A 21,260-nucleotide genomic window follows, 5' to 3' on the forward strand; every position below is an offset into this window, starting at 1 on the left:
TTACTGAACAATAGCAAAATATAGTTTGGTATTTGTTAAGAAAACTAAATTCTCAGTAATTTGAGAATAGAAGTTCCCAATTTGGGAATGTTTATATCAAATTAAAAGAGACAATTGCTTTGTTTAAATATTTTTGTTGTCTAATACAGAACTCTCAATGCTAAAATTAGTAGCATTTTAAAGGTAATCACTGATGAAACTAAAAATTCACATACTATGTCTTAAAATCTGGAGTTTCTTAAAGTATGTGTTAAAGAACTTTTACAAAAAAAATAATAATAAATAAAAAAAATAATTAATGTGCAACAAGAAAAAGGTATTTACACACATATATTGTATCTAGGTTATATTGTAACACATGTAAAATATATGGGATTACCTGCCATCGGGGGAAGGGAATGGAGGGAGGGAGGGGATAATTTGGAAAAATAAATAAATGAATGAATGAATGAATGAATGAATGAATAAATAAATAAATGAAATAAGAACTTTTACATTTACAATTATATGATATAGGTGTATAGTAAATTAATTTTTTAAAGTGTAAGTCATTATATCTAATACTATCATATATATTCTTTTTGTTTATATTTGCATTCACTTTAAGAAAACTGTATTTAGACTTTTTTTTAAAATTTAAGCTTTGCTACTTCAGACTAGATTCCTCATATTTTATTTTAAATATATACTGCAGTATATATATTGCAGTACTAATCTATACATTATTGGTCAGCATTAGTAAATGATAATGTTCACTAAATCATCTAGGTAGCAGAATCAGTAAATCATGTAAATCTCCCCATTCTTTATCAGTAATACAGTAAATTAATGAATATCCAAATTTTAGACACCTGGAAATTTCAAAAAACTGATTTATATTTGGTATTCTGTTTTTTGATAAAAGTCAGATTACAAACAAGATAATGTCTGAAATGTCCTTCAAGAACATTGAGTATCAACTCTAATATCTTGCCAAAATATAATATGTTTACTGATGGTTGGTAATAATGGCAACCCTAAAACACTATAAGATTCAGATTTGATGTCTTCTGAGCTATCAAATATAACATTATGCTTTATTTTGGTTAGGAAGAATTTAGTCTAATCTTTGGAAAAATGACTGCCCTATAAAGTTAAAAGGTCAAGTGAACTTAAAGTATGCGAAAGTATTTAGTAAATTATAAAGCACAATCCAAATGAAAGCCGGCATGGTTCAGTGGAGTAAACATTGGCTTTGGAGTCAGAGGACCTATATGACTTTGGGCGAAGTATTTATTCTCTCTGAACTTTAATTTATATATTTTTAAAGTGAGGGAATTGGATTAGATGACTTCTTAGATCCCTTCCAACTCTAAATCTAGGATTGTACTAAATGTGATGATAATATTAAACTGTCCTAGGAAAATGGATGTATGTTGTCCCTGCAAAATTAATAGTAAAAGTTTTTTTTTTTTTCCTATTAGTTCAAGTGAAGATGAGGGCAAGTTTTTTTATTCATTTTTTTGTTCATCATTTCACTTTTTTTAAAAAGCTATACTTTAATATTTACTAGTACAATTTATTTTATACTTATTTTCAAGATCAATATAGAACTATATATAATTGAATACCCTATCATTTACCTGACTCAGTTTCTCAAGTTAATGAACTTAAAAATAAAAATATGGTAATATTAAATTTATTACTTTGATTCATTATTGAATATAAATGGTAAAGTTTCTTTTTTTCACATAAATGTTAAAGTAGTTTTAATTCTATTTGAGGGACACATTTGTTATCTAGAACTTAGGTGATGTTAAAATTGCTAACGTTCTAATTCTTACATTTGTAGGTACAGAATCAAAAGTTTCTGTTGGAATTTTAAATGTAAAACTTGAAGTATATCCACAACTTAATCAAACATTGTCGCAAGAAATAGTTAATACACAAGTAAGTAATCCTGAATTTTTTTAATCTTGGTTCTCCTTTTATAAGAATATGTTTGTCTGTTTACCTGTAAATTATTAAACTTTTATGGAATACCATTCTGTGTTAAGTACATAGAGATGTTCAGAGGGGATACAAAAGATGTAAAACCTGCTCTAGAAATTGTATTCTAAGGAGAATTAATGTGTGGGGGTGTGTGCATATATGAAAGAAATGAGATAAGAATTACAAGAGGTAGATGACATTGAATACTTAAATTCTGAGGGGTTATGGAATAAAGATCTAATTAGGATTAGGTGGAATTAGAGGAAAATTGAAAACTGTCCTTCAGTAATCTCACTTTCTAAAATGGATTAAAATTAGTATAAATTATATTTTGTAGAAAAGCAGATTTTTAAAACTGGGGAAAACATTAAGTGGAAGGGTCTATGTAGTTTTGGATTCTGTAGTGTGGTGGAAGGAAAAAAAAAATGGAGTTTCGGGTTAGAAAAGAAACCTGACTCCTTTGTTTGCATAGTGACTTAGCAATATTTTTTATCCTGTTTTTATGCTACATTTTTCTCTTTATTTTTTCCTTATGTGGACTTGTGCAAAGTAGACCCTAGCCATGATATTGGGAAATTACTATTCACTCATGCTGTAGCATGTTGTTTTCTGGTTTCTGGAAATGGATTTAGAGTTTTAGAATACTCGAATTTCAATTTAGCTACTAATTTGCTATTACCTCTGTGACCTTGTACAAGTCATCGAACTTCTAAGGGCCTAAGGTGCCTTATCAAAAGAATAAAGAAGTTGGACTAGATAGTTTCTGAGGTCCTTTCCAATTCTGATTTTCATGTTTATAACACAAATGAAAAGTACAAAGTTGATCCATATTTCAGACCAGTGAAGACAGTGCTTCATTTGATAGCATCTATTTCATAACTTTTTTTCTGAAAGCTATTTTTATTTTTTAATAGTTGCAAATGAGGGGCAGCTAGGTGGAGAAGTGGATAGAGCACCAGCCTTGAATTCAGGAGGACCTGAGTTCAAATTTGGTCTCAGACACTTAACACTTCCTAGCTTTATGACCCTGGGCAAGTCACTTAACCCCAGCCTCAGGGGGAAAAAAAAAAAGTTGCAAATGAAAAACCTTTATTTTCTGATAAAGTGAAAGGCAATTTTCTCCCTAATGATAAATCCTTGTGGGAGACTGCGTGGAATATCACATATAACATATTAATGAGTTGGTTGGTTTTATATAACTGCTTTCCTATTTAAAAAAAAACACTGTTGAAACAAATGATTCTGGAGGATTATATCTGCAAATAAATGCAATGTAAAAACAAAAGACATCTGGAAAGATTGAAAATAAGTAAATTTTAATAAATATATATAAAGTTGGAAATCAATCTTATACACTTTTTTTTTATCATAGCTTTTTATTTATGCATGGGTAATTTTTCAGCATTGTTCCAATTTTTCCCCTCCTTCCCCCCACCTCCTCCCCCAGATATCAGGTTGACCAATACATGTTAAATATGTTAAAGTATAAGTTAAATACATTATATGTTTACATGTCCATACAGTTATTTTGCTATTCTTGTATACATTTTTTAAAGCCTTTAAGATATGAATTTTGATTTTTTTTTTTGTATTGTAATTTATAACATTTAATAACCAAGTTACTTTTTTAATGTGCACATTATTTCAAGTGTTTGAAATGGACATAATAAAAAAAATTTTAACTAACAAATTGGGTAATTCTTTTTATTATTAAAGCTTGCTTTGGAACGACAGAAAACAGCAGAGAGAGAGCGTTTATTTCTTGTATATGCTAAGCAGTGGTGGAGAGAATATCTGCAAATAAGACCTTCCCATAACTCAAGGCTGGTAAAGATTTTTGCACAGGTTTGTGGATTGCATCAAAGTGATTTCTCAACATATATCCATTATCTGTTTTAGTATATGTGTTTCATTTAGCATGGTCATGCAAGGAAAGTGAAAGTTTGTACCAAGCAAATGGGATAGAATGCCACATTCATTTTCTTTTTCTATTTGAGTATCTCCTAAGTGGAAGAATAGGCTGACCAACCTGATTTATAATTTATAAAACTGGTTTGATTCTACACTTCTCTAAATTTTTTGTAAATATTTAAAATAAAAACCAGTTCATTTAATTAGAGAAATCTTTTTACTTGATCCTTGTGACCTTTACAAATACTGCTTTGATACTTTAAAAAATGAATTGATACTTTGTGTATACAAATTAAATCTTGTTATCTCAGTATATAATATAGGTTTCTTTTTGATGAAATATGATTGAGGAAGGTCCAATTGTTTTTCTTTTGTTTAAAAACGTAATTTCTAATGTATCTCACTCTATCTTGAAACTCTGGGACTCATTTTCCTCTTTATCTGCATGTACGTCCTAAATTGGGGGGGGTGAGGAAAGGATACACTTTTCAGATTGAAGATTGTTGGTGGTGGTAGTGGTGGTGGAGAGAAGGGAAAGCTTGTGGGATCTGTTTACTCTTAAGTTTGGCAATAGCATTATCTGTGTCTTAAATAGCCTGTAAAATTATACTATCACCAAGTTGCTTCTTCTTTTCTTTATTATTATTGTTTTAATTTCAGATTTGCCCCAGCTATACCTATATTACCTACCTACCTATCTAACCTAAATCACTAGAAAATCATTTTCTACATATGGAGAAGGGATTAAGAGGATACCAGAAAGATAGTGTTTTTGTGGTTCTCAGTGGAGAACAAAAGATAGAAAAAGGGGAAGGGGGCACAGAGATAAGAAAAAGAAAGTAAAAGAAAATAAAGAACTAGATTGATGTATCATTTCCACAATGTGAGTAGCAGCTCATTAGGCCATGAGAGATATGTTAGAACTTATAATTAAGTTTTATACAAGTCACATTTGGATGGTAGGAATAAGTGACCTATAGTTGGATCAATATGGTTAATTTATTTGTTCTTCTGTTCTAGTTATTAGTCAGCATGATTAAATAAAAAGGGTGCTGAACTTGGAGATATAGGATCTGAGTTTAGATCCTGGCTCTGTTCAGACCTTAGTTTCTTCATCTATAAATGAATGGGTTGGAACTAAAAGAACTTCATGTCCTTTCTAGCTTTTTATATATAATTCCTTATTAATTTGCCAGTAATAAGCTAGTAACTCACATTTGTAATTGTTTTTGGATTTCTTATAAGAAATAATTAGAATAAGTTAACAGTAATAATTTCAAGCACTTAGTCTGATAATATTGGGTAGTTTATACAAGCTGATTGTAAACTAGTTTCAATATTGAAGTTTCTTCAAAGTTTTTAGTTTTGTAAACTACCATATTCAGCATTTTAGTATCACAATTATTGCCCATACTATGTCACTTATTTGAGTCTGAATGGGGAAAAACCTTATTAGACTAATAAGTTTTTGCTTTTGATATTACATTGCTTTTTACAGTTTGGTACTATGACTATGACTGAAACAGTATTAACAATATTCATTAGCCACTTTGCTTTTTAACTTAAAAAAAAACTACTAAGTTTCTTAACTTGAAAGGAGGTATTTTATATAAATTAACTGTCTAGATAATTAAGGCTTTTTCTTTACCTGAGATTGGCTGCAGCCCAAGAATTAATTAGAGGGAGGTGCTAGGGAAGAACTACTGGTTCTATTAGAAGGTATTAATTGCAGTAGAGAACATGTCTTTATATGTTGTCTTAAGTTTGTTTTGAATTTTAAAAACTAATAAGTAATTTTTATACTTTTGAGATCTCCGTAAAACTGAGCAGAAGGTCAAACGAATCATGAGTTTTTATTCATTGCTAAGTAACAGGATAATTGCAAAAAGATTTTTTTTTTTACCTCAGTGTACATAACATCCTCTTTAATTTATTGTTCTTTGTGTCCAACTTTTCATGACCCCATTTTCTTGACAAAGATGCTAGAATGGCTTGCCATTTCCTTCTCCAGCACATTTTACTAAAGAGAAAACCTCAGTTTTAGCAAACAGGGTTAAGCCACTTGCCCAAGTTAGTATCTATGAGCAGATTTGAACTCATGTTCTTCTGACTCCAGAGCCTAGATGCCCCAGCTAAACCTAACTAAACCCTGACATTTTAGTTGGGATTTAAAAAATCTTTTCTTTAAAAGTTTTTAAAAACTTTCTTTCCAAAACTTTCGAAGCTATTTGTCAAAACCAAATCACCATTTCCTAAAGAAAATCCAATAATTAGAATTTAACATGCATGAAATAGGAGCAAATAAGAAATCTTAGTGCCAATAGCTGTTTTTGTGTTAGTCATATAAGGGTATTAACATTATAAAAATCTTATAATCTTTATTGTATCTGGATATTGGAATTGTAGGCTTATTTTTTTTTTTTTTTCTGATTTTGCTAAATTCACTCTAGTTATGTGTCTTGCCTGGACTTTTGCAATAGCCTCCTAATTGATTTCTCATTCTCCAATTTCTCCTGTAACAAGTTTGTCTTCCACACAGCATCAAATTGATATTCCTAAATTACAGGCCCGATGATGTTACTCCCCTGCTCAAGAAGCTACTTACTCCAGGGTAAAATATAAATTCCTTTGGCTTTTTAAAGCCCTTCACAATATGACTCCAGTCTATTTCCCCAAATTATTGCATGTTATTTTCTTTCATAAAGAGTAGGGATAATGACTAATATGACACTAGATTTGTGATTTCATTGATTTATGTAACCTCCTAGATTAGAAAACTCCTTTTACCAATATAGGTGCCTTCTCTGCAATGTATGTTATTAGAGAGTTGCCATGGATCCTAAGGTATTAACTTGCTCAGGGTCACATAGCAAGAGACAGAACTTGAACTCAGATCTTCCTACTTTCAAGGCCAGTTCTCTATCCTTATGTCTTCTACATTCCAGCCAGACTGGTTTAGTTTCCAGCATTCCCTCTCCTATCTCCTTTGTGCAGGCAGAGTGTGCTTCCTCCTCACCCTGTTATAGAATCCATAGCTTTCTTCTAAACTCAGCTGGAGTACCATATCCAACAGCAAGCCGCTTCTGATCCCTCCAGTTGTGAGTGCTCTCTCTACAGAAATTACTTTGTATATAGTTTGTGTTTTGTTTTCTGTGTACAGGTGGTAATCAATAAACCTTTATTAAATACATACTATGTGCCAGCTACTGTGCTACATGCTGAGGATCACTAGTCTTAGGGAATTCACAGTCTAGTGGGGAAGGCAACATGCAAACAACTACAGTCAAATTATATATAGATTAAACTGCACATAATCAATAAAAGTAATTGTTATGAAGCATTAGGAAAAACTTGCTGTAGAAGTTGGGATTTTTAGCTGGGAGTAGAATCCAGAGAGGTAGGAGGGACAGCATTCCAGGTCAAGAGGAACATCTTAGAAAATGCCCAGAGTCTGAGATTGGGGTGTCTTGTTTGAAGAAGACCAAGGTCAGGATCTCTGGTTTATAAAGTACCTGAGGAACTTAAAGGATAAGAATACTGAAGAGGTAGGAGAGAGCCAGATTGTAATGCCACAGAGTTCATTCTATATTTGTTCCTATAAATGATAAAGAGCCACTGAAGGAGAGGAGGGAAGATATCTGGTCACACCTAAGCTTTGAGAAGATTGCTTTGACAGCTGGGTAGAAAGTAGACTTGGTGGGGAGAAATATGTGTCATATCAGTCCAGGTGTGAGGGGACTCCCAACCTGCTCCCAGGGTCAGGGCAGTGTTAGAAAAGAAATGTTGTGAGAATAAAATTGATGGGATTTGGCAACAAATCGGATATGAGGAGTTGAGAATGATAACTATGTTGTGAGCCTAGAAGACTGGTAGAACACCCTCAGCAGGAAGAGGGGTGGGATACCCCTTCCTCAGAATATAAACTCCTTGAGGGCAGGGGCTATTTCATATTTATCCTTATATTCCCTGTACCTTGTATGATACTTGGCACATAGTAGGTGGTTAATACATGCTTGTTGAATTAATGAATGGAGATCTATATAAATAGCATTAAAACTTTATTTTTAAAGAAATTTAAGTTTATTTTTCTTTTATTCTAGATAACTTATTCTTAAAAAAAAAAAAAGATGATAAAGTACAGTGGAAATTAATCATAAATGATACCTTATTTTTAGGATGAAAATGGAATAAATAGACCTGTATGCTCTTATGTCAGACCCCTTCGAGCTGGACGGCTCCTGGATACTCCAAGGCAAGCAGCAAGATTTGTTAATGTGCTTGGTTATGAAAGAGCCTCTGTTATTGGAGGAGGAGGTAAACACGAACAGTGGTGCACTCTACTGGCCTTTCTCTGTAGAAACAAGGTATAGGATTATTACAGCAGTCGGTTATAGTTACTCTGAACTTTTTATTTAAATTTTTACCCCTAAAATGTTTAGATAACAACCTAAACATTATATCATTATTTAAAATTCTAACCTATTACTTTTACCATTTGGGGAGGGGAGAACACATTGAAAAGTCAAAGAAGATAAATAATGACAAGACTGAATAATAAAAGCCAGTGAGTCACAAAAAATAGTTAAGAAAAAGTAAATCGCGGTGGAATCCACACTACAACTCGTCTCCTTATCCTACTTGTGTTCCATTTTCTTGGGCAGTAAATTAAAAGGAATATTTGACAGTTTTAAAATAAATGGGGGAAATTTAAATATATTGAAATTATAACATTTAAAAATTCAAAATTTTGAATAATTTTAAATAATTTAAGGATATTGTTGGAGATTTTTCTAAAATAGCTTTTAAAATAGTAATAGAAAAGCAGAGGTACTTTCTAGAATTCACATTATAAAAATAACGTCAATACAAAAAAATAGAGATTTTTTTCAGCACAATCTTACTTTGATCTAACCTCTGTTGGATAGAGATTATATATGGTATATATTCAGAAATATGAACACCTAACTGAAGTGAAAGACAATATTCTGGTTTATTTTTTAAGTGAGATAATATGTATAAAAATGTTTGGAAAAATATATCTGATCAGTCATTTAAAAATTTTAAATAAGTCTGTTTTGTTGCTCTTGCTGGGTTCTAGGAATGTCAAACGTTTATATTATTTATTTTTAAGGAAAGTTATTTACACAGGAAGGGTTTGGGCTAAATTTGTATTACGGTTTATTTAGGCTGTTTAATATTTTAGAGAATCATATGGTGACTCCTTTTACAAAGCAAGAAATCATGTTCTCCTATACTTGTTTAGTAAATTTAGCTATTTACCTGTTTAAGTAATCTCAGTGAAGATATGTATATATAGACAAAGTTTGAGGTTTTATATTTGAAAAGAAATTTTAGAAATGAGTTTATAATTAAATATGTCATATTTAATTAATTTGCCATATTTAAGGTGACAGATAATGTCATGATAGTCAATTCTAGAACTAAAAATTTAAATGAAACATAGATGGGAACACTTTAAGATAATAGGAAAATAGCATTTTATTACTTACAGAAGCCTCTAGATTGCCAGACACAAATTCTGCTATAAATTTAAGGTTCACTAAAAAAAAAAAACAAACCCACAATACAAAACAGATCTATAAGCTTCTTTGGCTTCTAACCAGTCAAAAACATCAGAGTCAAGGTGATAAAATGTCTATGAAGTTTTAAAATAATCATTAGTTTTAGGGTCAAACACAAATTCCGCTATAAATTTAAGGTGCACCAAATATGTAATGCCACAAAACATGATTTTCCTTAATGTGCAATTCTATTTTTACAGATAATATTTTGAATTTGGAATCCAAGGAAGTGGAAATTCTGAGTCCAGTGTCAGAGATTGTCTTACCTCTGATAGGTCACTGAGCTTCATTTTCTGTCCAAAAAAATTGCTATTTTCCATTTTTTCTATTTAATGGCCAATGCATTCACTCTTTTGACAACTACTTTATTATCTTGGTGTTATAAGGGCATTTAACTTGAACCCTAATTTGATCTCTTTATCTATTTCAAGCAAGACTATAGGTCAAAAATAAAATTAATTCTTCAAAGTTACTACAATTGAGACTAAAAGGAAAGTTGGTAATTTGTGATAGGTCTGTGACCCTTAAACTAAAACTAAAATCTTTTACTTTTTAACTTCATAGACATTTTATCACCTTGGCTCTTACAATTTTTGACTGATTAGAAGCCAATCTCTGTTGTAGATCTCTGTTTTGTATTTTTATGTTGCTAGAAAATAATAAATATTTGACTCCACTTTCTTCATTTCCTAGGGTGACTGTGAAGATCATGCTAACCTTTTATGTAGCCTTCTCCTTGGATATGGATTAGAAGCCTTTGTTTGTGTAGGGACAAAAGCTAAAGGAGTCCCTCATGCCTGGGTCATGACATGTGGGACTGATGGCACCATCACTTTTTGGGAAAGTTTAACAGGACATAGGTCAGTAAACTTAATTTTTAAAAATTCATTAGACAAAGATTACATTATTTTTAAGTAACTTCAGTGTTGAAGTCAACATGTGATTTTAAATGTCTGTAGTAGAATAAGTTTAATTTTCTAGTCTTTATATAGTCATCTAAATATTTGAATTAAGGCAGCTATGTAAATGAATAACAAGAAACTTTTGATATATAAAAGGTTTTTTTACTAGATTATCTCTTATTTAGATACACTAATAGGAAAATTAAATCAATTATTTGACATGAATTGTTATTATGAACAAGTTTATTACTAACTATTACTAAGATTGGATAGAAGTAGATTTTTAAGTTACAATATAGAAGTGTGATATAAAGAATTTCACAAGAAATTTATCATGTTTATCTTTAGGAAGTTTTATATTCCAAAACAAAATGAATGTACATGTATAACCAAAAGAAAAAATGTTGTTTTTACTTGTTACTGGGGAAAATAAAGATTTAAAAATAAAGTAATTATATAATCAATTAAAAAAAAGAAAAGAAAAGTTTTATATTCCAATTTTGAAGTGAACAATTTTAATTGGGGCAGTTGTATGACATAGTAGATAGAGCTCCATGCCTGGGGTCAGGAAAATTGACATTCCAGCTTCATTCACTTAATATCATTGTGACCCTGGGCAAGTCACTAAAACCAATTTGCTTCAGTTTCCTCATCTATCAAATGAGCTGGAGAAGGAAATAGGAAATTATTCCAATTATTCTTGGCAAAGAAAATCCCAAATGGGGTCACAAAGAATCAGATGCAGCTGAAAAAATAACCAAAACAACAATTTTGATTTAATGGGTGCCTTTTATATATATATATATATATATATATATATATATATATGAAATAATCTGCTGTGGAAGAAAGAGTACTTACCTTGAAATTGAGTTTTCACTTTAATTCTGGCTTCTAATCATGGTCAAGCTACAATTTCCCTGAAGCCAAGTTTCTTCATATAAAAAATAGGAATAATAATTTTTCTAGTAATAATAATAATTGTGCTAATACCTACCTCAGAAAATTTTAATTATAAGTTAAAGTGCCATATAAATGTAAGCTTTTTCTATGTAGAAAAAGCACTAGTCTTAGTTGTGTTTGATAATAGCTGCTTTATTTTAATTCTACACTGTGTGCTCAATTTGACTTGTATACTTAATAGTATTGGTTCAACATAGGCAACTTTCCTAAAAGGAGTTCTCTGAAAAGCAAATATATAAATGCTTGCATGTATATATATGTGGAAATATATGTATGTATATGTGACAGAATCCATATCTAGGAAAAATAACCGTAATTGTATCCACGTTTCATGATAATTTATATTTAAGTATCTACATACACTATTATGATACTTTCTCTTGATTAAACTACATATTTTGTGTTAGACATAAATCACAAGAGACCTTAGTTCACTAGTTATCATTCAAATAAAGTGAGTGATTCAATTATGACAAGGTACAAGAAAGAAAACAAGTCAGTGACCAGCTCTGGGGAACAGTGCTGTCCTCCAGTGATAGGTGAAGGTTTTTAGTTTAGTTAGTTTTAGTGTTAAAATGGCATATCGGTACTTTTAAAACTCTTTAATGTAAAAGGATGTTTTACCTTTATACCTTCAGGTATATCCATCAGCCCATAAATCCTGATGATCCTCCAGCTGTTGAACAACCCAAACCACTGTACCCTTATCGAACTATAGGGTGTGTTTTCAATCATCAGATGTTTTTGGGAAATTGCCAATCTTCTGACTCAGTAGAACTTTGTGTATTTGATCTAAATGATGAGTCCAAATGGAAACCTATGAGTGAAGAAGCAATCAAATCAGTTTGTGCTCCTGGTGCCACAACTTCTCTTCCTCCCTTTCCCCCTCTTTGTGCTTCAGTGATTGATTCTTCAGTAACAAGTAATGAAATTGAGATGCAACTGAGATTGCTGGTGTCAGAACACAGGCAGGTAAGTATTTTTATAACTTAAGTATCAAATTTTTAAAAAGCAACTGTTCACAATCAAACAAAAAATTGATACTTTTTTATTTTATTTATTTATTTGTTTGTTTTAGTAATTTTGTAGTCAGGGATAGAAATTTTTTTTAAATTTAAAAAATAAGGTGAAATTTACTATACTTGCCTTTGGCATCACAAGTAAGTATGATTAAACTTCCTTTGACTAAGCAAATATTAGGAATTTGAAACTTTATTTTGTATAGGTTTTCCCTAATGTAGGTAAGAAATTATAAAATCAGATTATTTTCTAAATTATGTAAGGTTTTTTAAAAATCTTTTTTTTTTTTTATTATAGCTTTTTATTTACAAGATATATGCATGGGTAATTTTACAGCATTGACAATTGCCAAACCTTTTGTCCCAATTTTTCCCCTCCTTCCCCCCACCCCCTCCCCCAGATGGCAGGTTGACCAATACATGTTAAATATGTTAAAGTATAAATTAATATATGTATACATGTCCAAACAGTTATTTTGCTGTACAAAAAGAATCAGACTTTGAAATAGTGTACAATTAGCCTGTGAAGGAAATAAAAAATGCAGGCAGACAAAAATAGAGAGATTGAGAATTCTATATAAAGGTTCATAGTCATCTCTCAGAGTTCTACCACTGGGTGTAGCTGGTTCAGTTCATTACTCCTCTATTGGAACTGATTTGGTTCATCTCATTGTTGAAGAGGGCCCTGTCCATCAGAATTGATCATCATATATTATTGTTGTTGAAGTATATAATGATCTCCTGGTCCTCCTCATTTCCCTCAGCTTCAGTTCATGTAAGTCTCTTCAGGCCTTTCTGAAATCATCCTGTTGATCATTTCTTACAGAACAATAATATTCATATACCACAATTTATTCAGCCATTCTCCAATTGATGGGCATCCATTCAGTTTCCAGTTTCTGGCCACTACAAAGAGGGCTGCCACAAACATTCTTGCACATACAGGTCTCTTTCCCTTCTTTAAAATCTCTTTGGGACATAAGCCCAGTAGTAACACCCTGGATCAAAGGGTATGCACAGTTTGATAACTTTTTGAACATAGTTCCAAATTGCTCTCCAGAATGGCTGGATGTATTCATAATTCCACCAACAATGTATCAGTGTCCCTGTTTTCCCACATCCCTTCCAACATTGTGCATTATCTTTCCCTGTCATTCTGGCCAATCTGTAAAGTACTATTTTCTTAAGTTATCTTTTCTGCTTATTATAATATGAAACATTTTATGCCTTGAGAGAATGTACAAAACTGAGAAGGAATCACAGAATTTAAAGGCAAAAGAGATCTCAGAAACCATCTAGTCTATTCAACTCATTTTTCTAGTAAGCAATCTAAAGCCCAGAGAGATTAATTAATGGCAGAGCTGGGACTGGAATCCTATTCTTCTGACTAGTAAGCTAATTCTTGTTCCACTAAAATTATGTTACTAGTATTTTGTTTTTATATTGGAAGTATTCTGTGGTAGTAAGTATCTTTTAAAATATCTATATATACATATATATATATATATATATATATATATATATAGTATTTGGCACTGCATTCTATCATCTTTTTAGTATGTTTAGATTATTTTAAAAGTAAAAACACATACCAATAGTTTCTTATATCTCTTTGTAATGTTTTTCATCAAAATACTTTGTTGACATATGTTAGGGTCTTTTTACAATGAGTCAGCACAGTGCAAACAGGAAGTAAGAAGCCAGAAATTCTTGAACGGCCCAGAAGTAATTTCTGTGGACAGAAGACTGCCCCATGGGCAGGACTCTGGTCATATTGAGATAGCTTCCTAACGGGAGACGGCTCTGTGTGTTATACCTCACAGACTCTTTTTAAGCCCACTGAAGCAGGAAGTCTCCCTCTTTATCATGGGATAGCTAAACCAAGTGGATGGATAGCCACGAGAGGTAAGAAGCTTGATAGTGAAAACGTGGATCTCTTGCAGATCATGTGTTCACTCAGGAGTTAACAGATCAAAGCATTATGTGAGCAAGTAAAATAAAGACTTTAAGTTTGCACACGGCTGTTCTTGAGCGCGCTATCGGTTATTCAACTATGATTCAAGAAATCATAGCCAGAGACCTCTGAAGGCCTCAGAGAAGGCGAGTCAGGTTAAAGTTAGTTGACACTGCAAAGGTCAGTGGCCAGAGATACCCTGGCACCCTGGAAATTAAGAGAGACTGGCAATGTAAAAGTATAGAGTAATACTAGGGCATTCACAAATGAAGTGACTGCCCAGGGTTAAGTATTACTGTACTTTCCAGACATAGACTCTGGTAATTTTCTTTTAAAATTTTGATTATGAGGCAGCTTGGTGGTGCAATAAATAGAGCACCAGTCCTGAAGTCAGGACAACCTGAATTCAAATCTGTCCTCAGACACTTAACACTTCCTAGCTGTTAAAGGTTGTGATAAAGGCCTCATCTCCAAAATATATGGAGAATTGACTCTTAATTTATAAGAAATCAAGCCATTCTCCAATTGATAAATGGTCAAAGGATATGAACAATTTTCAGATGAAGAAATTAAAACTATTTCTACTCATATGAAAAGGTGTTCCAAATCATTGTTGATCAGAGAAATGCAAATTAAGACAACTCTGAGATACCCTACATACCTGTATGTCAGATTGGCTAAAATGACAGGAAAAGATGTGGGAAAACTGGGACACTGATGCATTGTTAGTGGAGTTGTGAATGGATCCAACCATTCTGGAAAGCAATTTGGAATTATGCTCAAAGAGTTATCAAACTGTGCATACCCTTTGATCCAGCAGTATTACTACTGCGCTTATATCCCAAAGAGATTTTAAAGAAGGGAAAAGGATCTAAGTGTGCAAAAATGTTTGTGGCAGTCCTTTTTGTAGTGGCTAGAAACTGGAAATTGAAGGGATGTCCATTAGTTGGAGAATGGCTGAATAAAATGTGGTATCTGAATGTTATGGAATATTATTGTTCTTTAAGAAATGACCAGCAGGATTAATACAGAGAGGCTTGGAGAGACATATATGAACTGATGCTAAGTGAAATGAGCAGAACCAGAAGATCATTATACACTTCAACAACAATACTACATGATGATCAATTCTGATGAACGTGGCCCTCTTCAACAATGAGAGGATCCAAATCAGTTCCAATTGATCTGTAATGAACAGAACCAGCTACACTCAGAGAAAAAACACTAGAAAATGAGTATGGACTTCAACATGACATTTTCTCACTCTTTCTATTACTGTTTGCCTGCATTTTTGTTTTTATTCTTCTCAGGTTATTTTTACGTTCTTTCTAAATACAATCTTTCCTGTGCAACAAGATAACTGTATGTATACATTTATTGTATTTAACATATACTTTAACATATTTAACATGTATGGGACTGCCTGACATCTAGGGGAGAGGATGGGGGAAAGGAGGGGAAAAGTTGGAACAGAAGGTTTTGCAAGGATCAATGCTGAAAAATTACCCATACATATGTTTTCCATATAAAGCTATAATAAAAAAAAGGGGGGGGGGGAGGTAGGAAGAGAAAGAATTTGGAACTCCAAGTTTTAAAAACAAATATTAAAAAAAATTGTTTTACATGTAACTGGGAAAATAAAAATGTATTAAGAAAAGAAAAAAAAAAAAAACAACAAACACTTCTTAGCTGGGCAAGTCACTTAACCCCAATTGCTGTAGCAAAAACAATTATAAAATTTTGATTATTTGTTGAAAATTACCAAAGAGGGCAGCTAGGTGGCGCAGTGGATAGAGCACCAGCCTTGAATTCAGGAGGACCTAAGTTCAAATTTGGTCTCAGACACTTAACACTTCCTAGCTGTGTGACCCTGGGCAAGTCACTTAGCCCCAGCCTCAAAAAAAAAGAAAGAAAGAAAATTACCAAAATGTGTGATTTTCTTTAGCTTTATAGATAGAAACTAAGTTTGTTATGGTTTACTTTCTGTTACAGGATCTTGGCCTCACTACTATTTGGGAAGACCAGCTCTCCTATCTTTTGTCACCAGCTTTGGCATCTTATGAATTTGAACGTACAACTAGCATATCTGCAGGAAATGAAGAATTTCAAGATGCCATACGGAGAGCTGTACCTGATGGTCATACATTTAAAGGGTTCCCTATACATTTTGTATATAGAAATGCAAGACGAGCATTTGCTACATGTCTCCGGTAGGATTTTCATAGAATGAGACCCTTAGATTGAGAACAGATTATAGAGAACATTTAGCCCACACCTTGTTGTTTTTTTGTCCTTCATTCTTGAAGAGGACCATGACATCAGGGAGGTGCTAATGAATTGCATGACATGCAAATGAATTGGATTTGAGGGAGAGTGGACTGTGCAAGCTAATAAGCCTCACTTTCTCTCTAGAAGCAATTGGGTCCCATGATGAGATAATGGATCTGGACAATTGGAGATAGTCCTGGATTCAGTGGGAGACCTTGGCCTTTTTAAGCTAAGGTCTTTAACAGTCTCACTTTGAGTGAGGCAAACACCCATTCATAGATCTAGGTAATTAAAAAATGAGGAAAGCCTGGACTTTTTTACCTAGTCAGAAAAACAGGAAGGGAATTCCCTCCTGGTTTCTGACTAAAATAGTAATAATTGTTATTTACATTCACTCTGAGGCAATCGGGGCCAAAACAAAGACCAAGTGTGCTTGACCTTGGATCTTTTGTTGGCCAGTCAGTGAGAGCTATAGTGATTTGGATTTAAGACAGTCCTTAAGGAGGAAATTTAATTCGTGGACCCCAAGATAATGAGGATAGGAGGAAAAAAGGAAGGTGGGCATGCAACTAGTTGTGTTGCCTGTTCTTAGTGGGACAGCTCCTACACACAGAAGTTGTTGTTTATCCTTTGTTCTTGAAGAGGATCAGGACATTAGGGAAGTGATGCTGTGACATGCAAATGAATTGGATTTGAGGGAGGCCTGTGTAAAGTAAGGCCAACCTCACCTCTTCTAGAACCATCTGGGTCCAGCGGCTTGAGTTATGTGTTGAGGGAAGAGAAGGATAATGTGAAGTTGAGAAGAGTAAAGAGGGCATTTCAGGGATTCAAGGTGTTTAGGTGTGGATATAGGAGACAAGGGATAGAATGTTGTCTGTGAGGAATGAAGAGAAGGCCTGTTTGGTTAAGTTGTAGAATGCAGAAGAGGAAAAAACATCCATTGAAGCTAAAGTGATAGATGGAATCAATTTATAAAGGGATTTAAAAGCTAAATCAAGGACCCTATTGAGCCACTAGAGTAGTTTCATTTCAGAGAATGACACTATCAGATTAGTGTTTAAGGAAAAAACTCTTTTTTTACAACAGCATGTAGAATAGACTGGAATAGAAGAAAAACTGAAGCAGGAAAACCATTCAGCAGGCAAAGGCAAGAAGTGATGATTTAAAAAGAGACTGATTTAGCTTTTCTTCAGCAATACATTGATTTAAGACTTTTCTGAAGGACTTGTGATGAAAAATGTTATCTACCTCCAGAGAAAGAACCAAGTCTTTTTTTTTTTTAATAATAATTTTTTTGTTTGTTTGTTTTTTGTTTTTGTTTAGGCATTTGGGATTAGTGATTTGCCCAGGGTCACACAGCAGCGAAGTATTATTTATCCAAGTTTCTGAGGCAGGATTTGAACTTAGATCCTCCTGACTTCAAGGCCAGTACTGTGCCATCTAGCTACCCCAGAACTGAGGGTCTTAGTGCAGATTGACAACCCTTTTTTTAAACCTTCTTTACTATTATTCATTTTTTGGGTTTGTGACTGATATGAAAATGTTTTGTATCAAATTGCTTGCTTTCTCAAGGATTGGGAAAGGGAAAGAGGAAGAAAGAGAATTTGGAATTTGATTTTTTTTTTTAGTGAATGTTAAGCATTTTTGTTTACATGTAATTGAGAAAAAAATAAAATTAAATGCAAGACAGAGAGATGAGGCAGGAGGGGGCGAAAAGATCTTGAACTACTGGTAGCTGTGTAAGTAGAAAGAAGGGCTCTTGTGACAGATGTTGTAGAAGTAAGATTTGGTAAATGATTGTATATGTGTAGCGAAGATAATGGAAAGGTCACAAACCAGGGAAACTGGAAAGGTAGTGGTGTCTTTGAAAAAATTAGCTCAGATTGGAAGATGGGTATTTTTTTTTTGTGAAAGATCATTGATTCCATTTTGGACATATTGAGTTCCAAATGTCTGTGAAACATTCAATTTGAAATGTTTGAGATTGAAACTCAAGGAAAAGATATATAAATCTCTGAAACTGGATATATATAAATCAATGAGTTATCCACATAGACATGTGTAATATGATATGTAATGTGATATGAATGGACCAGCAAAGGGTACTGAAAAGAAACAAGTGAAAAGATAGACAGAAAACCACGAGAGAATGGTATTACAAAATTCTAGGTAGAGAGGGTGGTAAATAGTATCGAATCTACAGATAAATTGAAAGGGCTCAAGCCTGGGAAAAGAACATCAGATTTGACATTTAAGGCAGCCATATGACCAAAAATATGGTAGTGGGGATATTTGTCTTATTAACAACTAAGCATATCTCTTACACTCTAGCATAATATTTCAGACAATCAGGAATCTACAAATGTTTATAAAAATTTCTTTTTTAATAAATATAAGGGGATTATTTTTCTTGAGAATTTAACTTTGGTGTTAGCATTTTTATTTTGTTTCTGTACAGGTCTCCTTTCTGTGAAGAAATCATCTGTTGCCGAGGTGACCAAGTGCGACTTGCTGTCCGAGTTCGAGTATTTACCTACCCTGAATCTGCTTGTGCTGTTTGGATCATGTTTGCTTGTAAATATCGATCTGTGCTGTGAGAAGAATCAATCTTGTTTTCTTTCTATAGAAACTTGACATTATACATCATTAGCCATTCACAGGTGCTTTCTTGTAAAAATCATTATCTGGCTCATATATAACAATTTCAGTTTTGTATATATAAACTTAACTAATAATGTTTGCAAATATTGGTGTGTGTATTTAAAAATTAAGGATAAAAGACTTGTGTAAACTTGCGTGGGTATAGTATAAATTAAGTGTGTATTTTATTTTAATAAATGCCATGTTATCTACAGGTATTCAGTAATATAAATATACTATTTTTCAGTTTTCTGAAGTTCATAATTATTCATCCAAAAGGTATGCCTCTAAGGGTATAAGTTGTGATAAGATCAGTAGAACTACTAAATTTTACAAATAAAATTATTTAAATTTTGTGCAGGCAAAAAACAACATAATTTAATATTACAACATCAGTATAGCTGAAAGCAGGTAAGAAACGTAGATTTTGATAGATTACTACCAGGTTGGCCAACCAATGGTTCTTTAGTGTTTGATTATCCCTAAAGACACTTTGAAGGAAGTGTGAAGGAAAATAATCAGTAAAGCCAACATTCTTAACAAATAAAACAAAACAAATACTGCATAAAACAGTTGGATTATGTAAATATTAAATTTACTTAAATGGATAAGGTTTTAATTGAAGGGAAGAGAGAAGGGAATCTTTATCAAAGACACTGATGAATTCTAATTTCTGTGGCATTTTGTCAGGTTGGCCAGAACCATATATATTAACTCAAAAAAATTCAGTTCATCAGTACTTGGAAGAGCTCAGTGATTCTTACCTTATTAGCTCATTTCCTTTCCAGCTGTAAACCTGTGACAGGACATGGTAATTTTTTTTTTTTTTTTTTTTTTTTTTTTTTTTTTGAGACCTAGACTTAATTTAATCACAAAATCATTTGTGAGACATGTGAAAACGAGTATGGACATGATAGATTTAAAGCATACGTTAATTATAATCTTCAGGGAATGCTATTTTACCACTAATGATAATACTACACTACATTTTACATTTTTCAAAGTATTTTCACTTTGAAATTTGATCCTTAAAATAATCTTGTTTGGTTTTGCAAGACAAATATTTCCCTCCACTTAATGGATAATAAAGTTAGGACTTACTTTTAATAGAGAGTAAACTCAAGGTAAATAATCTGTAAATTACAGATATTACACTAGAATCCTGGTCTTCTGGCCCCTAATCCAAGTTATACCTTGTTAGTCTCATAATCATGATCAAGTTAGTCACTTAAGAGGTTGTGTATATCTTTTATATATATATATAGAATCAGTAAGAATTTGAATGGTGCAAATGATAGGTTTGACTCTTCTTGCTTGAACACAAACATTCATTGACTTGAGCTCAATTCTGTTCATTCATATTTTAATTTCATATTTTAAGCACTATGTATACTTAATGATTCCCATGAAGAGAAGAAAAAGTAAGGCAAAGCTATAAAGTTAATAAAGATGTCTGTTTCTGGAGAAGTGGCACATTAAGCTTTTTAGGTATATATAGTCATTGTAAAATTATCTGGATGTTTTTACAAAATTCATCAGAACATATGTAATATTGAAAGTCCTTTAAGTAATAATTGAAAGGAATTAGATCTTTTCAAACAAAAGGAAAATTGTATTTATTTTTCCGCATTTCTAGAATTTCTTACTTCCTACCTACCTCTAGAGATTAATGATTTAAGTTTTAAAAGCAATAAAAACTTAGAATTATCTTATATTCTAAAATAAGCTTTTGGTTTTATATTTATTTAATTATGATAAGAATCATGACTTAATTTATGCTTTTTAAAAAATGAAATTTGAAAATATCTCACTATGTCTTCTTTTGCACCATTTTTACTGAAAAATTAAATTGAATGTTATTTATGAGAACTGTGAATTGCAGTTTTAGTAAAATGGAATTTAAGAAATTTCTACTATATTACCATATGTGACAATTAAGCTAAGAATAGAATTGTTAAACGTAAATTGCCTGTTTGCTTCACACTGAACTCATAACAATCAAAGGATTTGCAAACAAATTTGAAACAACTTAATGTAATCCAGTTACCAC

At 32.3% G+C, this 21,260-nt stretch overlaps 1 protein-coding gene across 3 annotated transcripts in view; it reads left to right on the top strand.

Annotated features, from left to right (window-relative positions):
- Positions 1–20,932, top strand: part of CEP76 (centrosomal protein 76) — a 26,993-nt gene extending 6,061 nt beyond the window's left edge. For 2 of the 3 annotated variants that reach the window (XM_074274629.1, XM_074274636.1), the window contains 7 exons: positions 1,832–1,929; positions 3,688–3,816; positions 8,058–8,246; positions 10,158–10,324; positions 11,968–12,301; positions 16,295–16,512; positions 19,029–20,932. In XM_074274629.1, coding sequence (XP_074130730.1) covers positions 1,832–1,929; positions 3,688–3,816; positions 8,058–8,246; positions 10,158–10,324; positions 11,968–12,301; positions 16,295–16,512; positions 19,029–19,167 — 1,274 coding nt within the window. In that variant the 3' untranslated portion in view covers positions 19,168–20,932. The remainder of the gene's footprint in view (positions 1–1,831; positions 1,930–3,687; positions 3,817–8,057; positions 8,247–10,157; positions 10,325–11,967; positions 12,302–16,294; positions 16,513–19,028) is intronic. The other variant, XM_074274647.1, reaches the window with a different exon arrangement.
- The last annotated feature ends 328 nt before the right edge of the window (positions 20,933–21,260 follow it).

This window comes from Sminthopsis crassicaudata, chromosome 1 (assembly GCF_048593235.1).
Source record: "Sminthopsis crassicaudata isolate SCR6 chromosome 1, ASM4859323v1, whole genome shotgun sequence".
In the NCBI taxonomy this organism is placed as follows: Eukaryota; Metazoa; Chordata; class Mammalia; order Dasyuromorphia; family Dasyuridae; genus Sminthopsis; species Sminthopsis crassicaudata.